Source organism: Bison bison, unplaced genomic scaffold (assembly GCF_000754665.1).
Source record: "Bison bison bison isolate TAMUID 2011002044 unplaced genomic scaffold, Bison_UMD1.0 scf7180017847066, whole genome shotgun sequence".
In the NCBI taxonomy this organism is placed as follows: domain Eukaryota; kingdom Metazoa; phylum Chordata; class Mammalia; order Artiodactyla; family Bovidae; genus Bison; species Bison bison.
Window position 1 is genome coordinate 106,285 of NW_011477639.1, and position 1,898 is coordinate 108,182.

Here is a 1,898-nt window from a genome sequence, read left to right on the forward strand (position 1 = left end):
CTTCTGGCTTCTGACACTCTTACTCTTTTCCAGAAGCATCAGGTCCATGCTGCTGCTGGCTCGGGCACCCAAAGCTTGGCACAGGCTCTTTCAGCTCCAGCCTCTGGCCCTCCCTGGGACCCCAGGAGGCAAGACCCAGCATGTGAGATACCAGCTCTTCTCAACGCCAGGCCCTGCAGATACAGGCAGGCAGGGCCAGCCCCAGGGTCCCGGCCTGCGAACCAGGTTGCTCGTCACAGCCCTGGTTGGAGCGGGACTGGGTGGGGCGTGGCTGGCCTTGAGGGCTGAAAAGGAGCGGGGGCGGCAGCAGCAGCGGACAGAGGCCCTGCGGCAGGCTGCTGTGGGCCAGGGCGAGTTCAGCCTGCTGGACCACCGGGGCCAAGTGCGCTGCAAAGCTGACTTCCGGGGCCAGTGGGTGCTGCTGTACTTCGGCTTCACTCACTGCCCTGACATCTGCCCCGACGAGCTGGAGAAGTTGGTGCAGGTGGTGCGGCAGCTGGAGGCGGAGCCCGGACTGCCCCCGGTGCAGCCCCTCTTCATCACCGTGGACCCCGAGCGGGACACCGTGGCCGCCATGGCCCGCTACGTGCAGGACTTCCACCCGAGGCTGCTGGGCCTGACCGGCTCCACCGAGCAGATCGCCCAGGTGAGCCGTAGCTACCGCGTGTACTACAGCGCCGGCCCCAAGGACGAAGACCAGGACTACATCGTGGACCACTCCATCGCCATCTACCTGCTCAGCCCTGACGGCCTCTTCACGGACTACTACAGCAGGGCCAGGTCAGCCGAGCAGATCACAGACAGCGTGCGGCGCCACATGGCTGCGTTCCGCAGTGTCCTGCGCTAAGCTGGGTCATTAAAGGGCTGTGACGGAGCCGTGTGCGCATGAGATCTGTGCCGGCAGCCCCTGGAGGCCACGGCAGGAAAGGGGCTGGGGGCCTGGTTGCCTCCTGGGGTGCAGAGGACAGACAGCCCTCTCCCCTACACACAACGGTTCTGTAAAGGGTTTTGTTTTGTCTTTTAAGGGACTGGTGGGATGGCAACACTTTATTAGGCTGGGCCAGCCAGGAAGCAAAGCAGACTGAGCAGACGCACACCCGGTGTCCGTGGGGGACAAGCTGTAAAGCCCAACCCTGGCCTCAGTGCTCCCCACTCAGGGCTGCACCGTGGAGGGGGCGGCGTAGGTCTGGAAGCGCTGGCGGGCCCGCTGGTGCGTGAGCAGCCTCAGGGACATGGTGTCCACGGCCGCCTCCAGCCCCGGCTGCTGGGTGATCTCCACCGTGTAGTCGTTGGCCTGTAGGGCACCAAGCGTCAGTGAAGGCCAGGGACCACTTCCCTCCCAGATGCCCAGGCCACTCACCAGCTGCAGGGAGGCCAGCATGGAGCGACACACTTCGAAGGCAGGCTGGCCCGCCACCAGCTTCGCGAAGGGACACCACTGGTTGAGCTGGCTGAACCGGGAGACCACCTGGTCCCCATAGGTGTGGATGTCAAAGGGTACGTGCTCCTCCTGCGGAGGGGAGGGGAGGGGAAGGTCCCAGGCTGGCCCAAGGCAGGCAGCAGGGGACGCCGTCCTCCACCAGGGGCGCCACCCGGCCCACCTCACCTGCTCCTGGAGCAGACTCTGGATGGCGTCCTCCCAGCCCCTGATGTGCTGCTTCAGCTCCGTCTCCTGGACGAGCTCCTGCCTCGAGGTGGTGACGAAGACATCCTGCTTCGAGGCGGTGACAAAGAGCTCCTGGGGGAGGACCGGAGCCACCAACTGGGTGCAGGGCCCGCCCCCGCCCCACCCAGCTGCCCCCACTCTGACCTGGGCCTACCACATTCCTTTGGACCAGCTCCTCATAGCGCAAAGACGCTGGCATGGCTTCCGCTTCTGCAAAAGTGCAGCCATGAAC

General features: G+C 65.2%; 2 protein-coding genes across 2 annotated transcripts in view; one reads left to right on the forward strand and one right to left on the reverse strand.

Annotated features, from left to right (window-relative positions):
• Positions 1–6: 6 nt before the first annotated feature.
• Positions 7–874, forward strand: LOC104989733 (protein SCO2 homolog, mitochondrial). Its single transcript, XM_010841506.1, has one exon. The coding sequence runs from the start codon at positions 47–49 to the stop codon at positions 845–847; it is 801 nt and encodes a 266-aa protein (XP_010839808.1). The 5' UTR covers positions 7–46; the 3' UTR covers positions 848–874.
• Positions 875–1,029: 155 nt separating this feature from the next.
• Positions 1,030–1,898, reverse strand: part of NCAPH2 (non-SMC condensin II complex, subunit H2) — a 10,344-nt gene continuing 9,475 nt past the window's right edge. The window contains 4 exon segments of the mRNA XM_010841515.1: positions 1,030–1,294; positions 1,361–1,510; positions 1,607–1,738; positions 1,821–1,876. Coding sequence (XP_010839817.1) covers positions 1,154–1,294; positions 1,361–1,510; positions 1,607–1,738; positions 1,821–1,876 — 479 coding nt within the window. The 3' untranslated portion in view covers positions 1,030–1,153.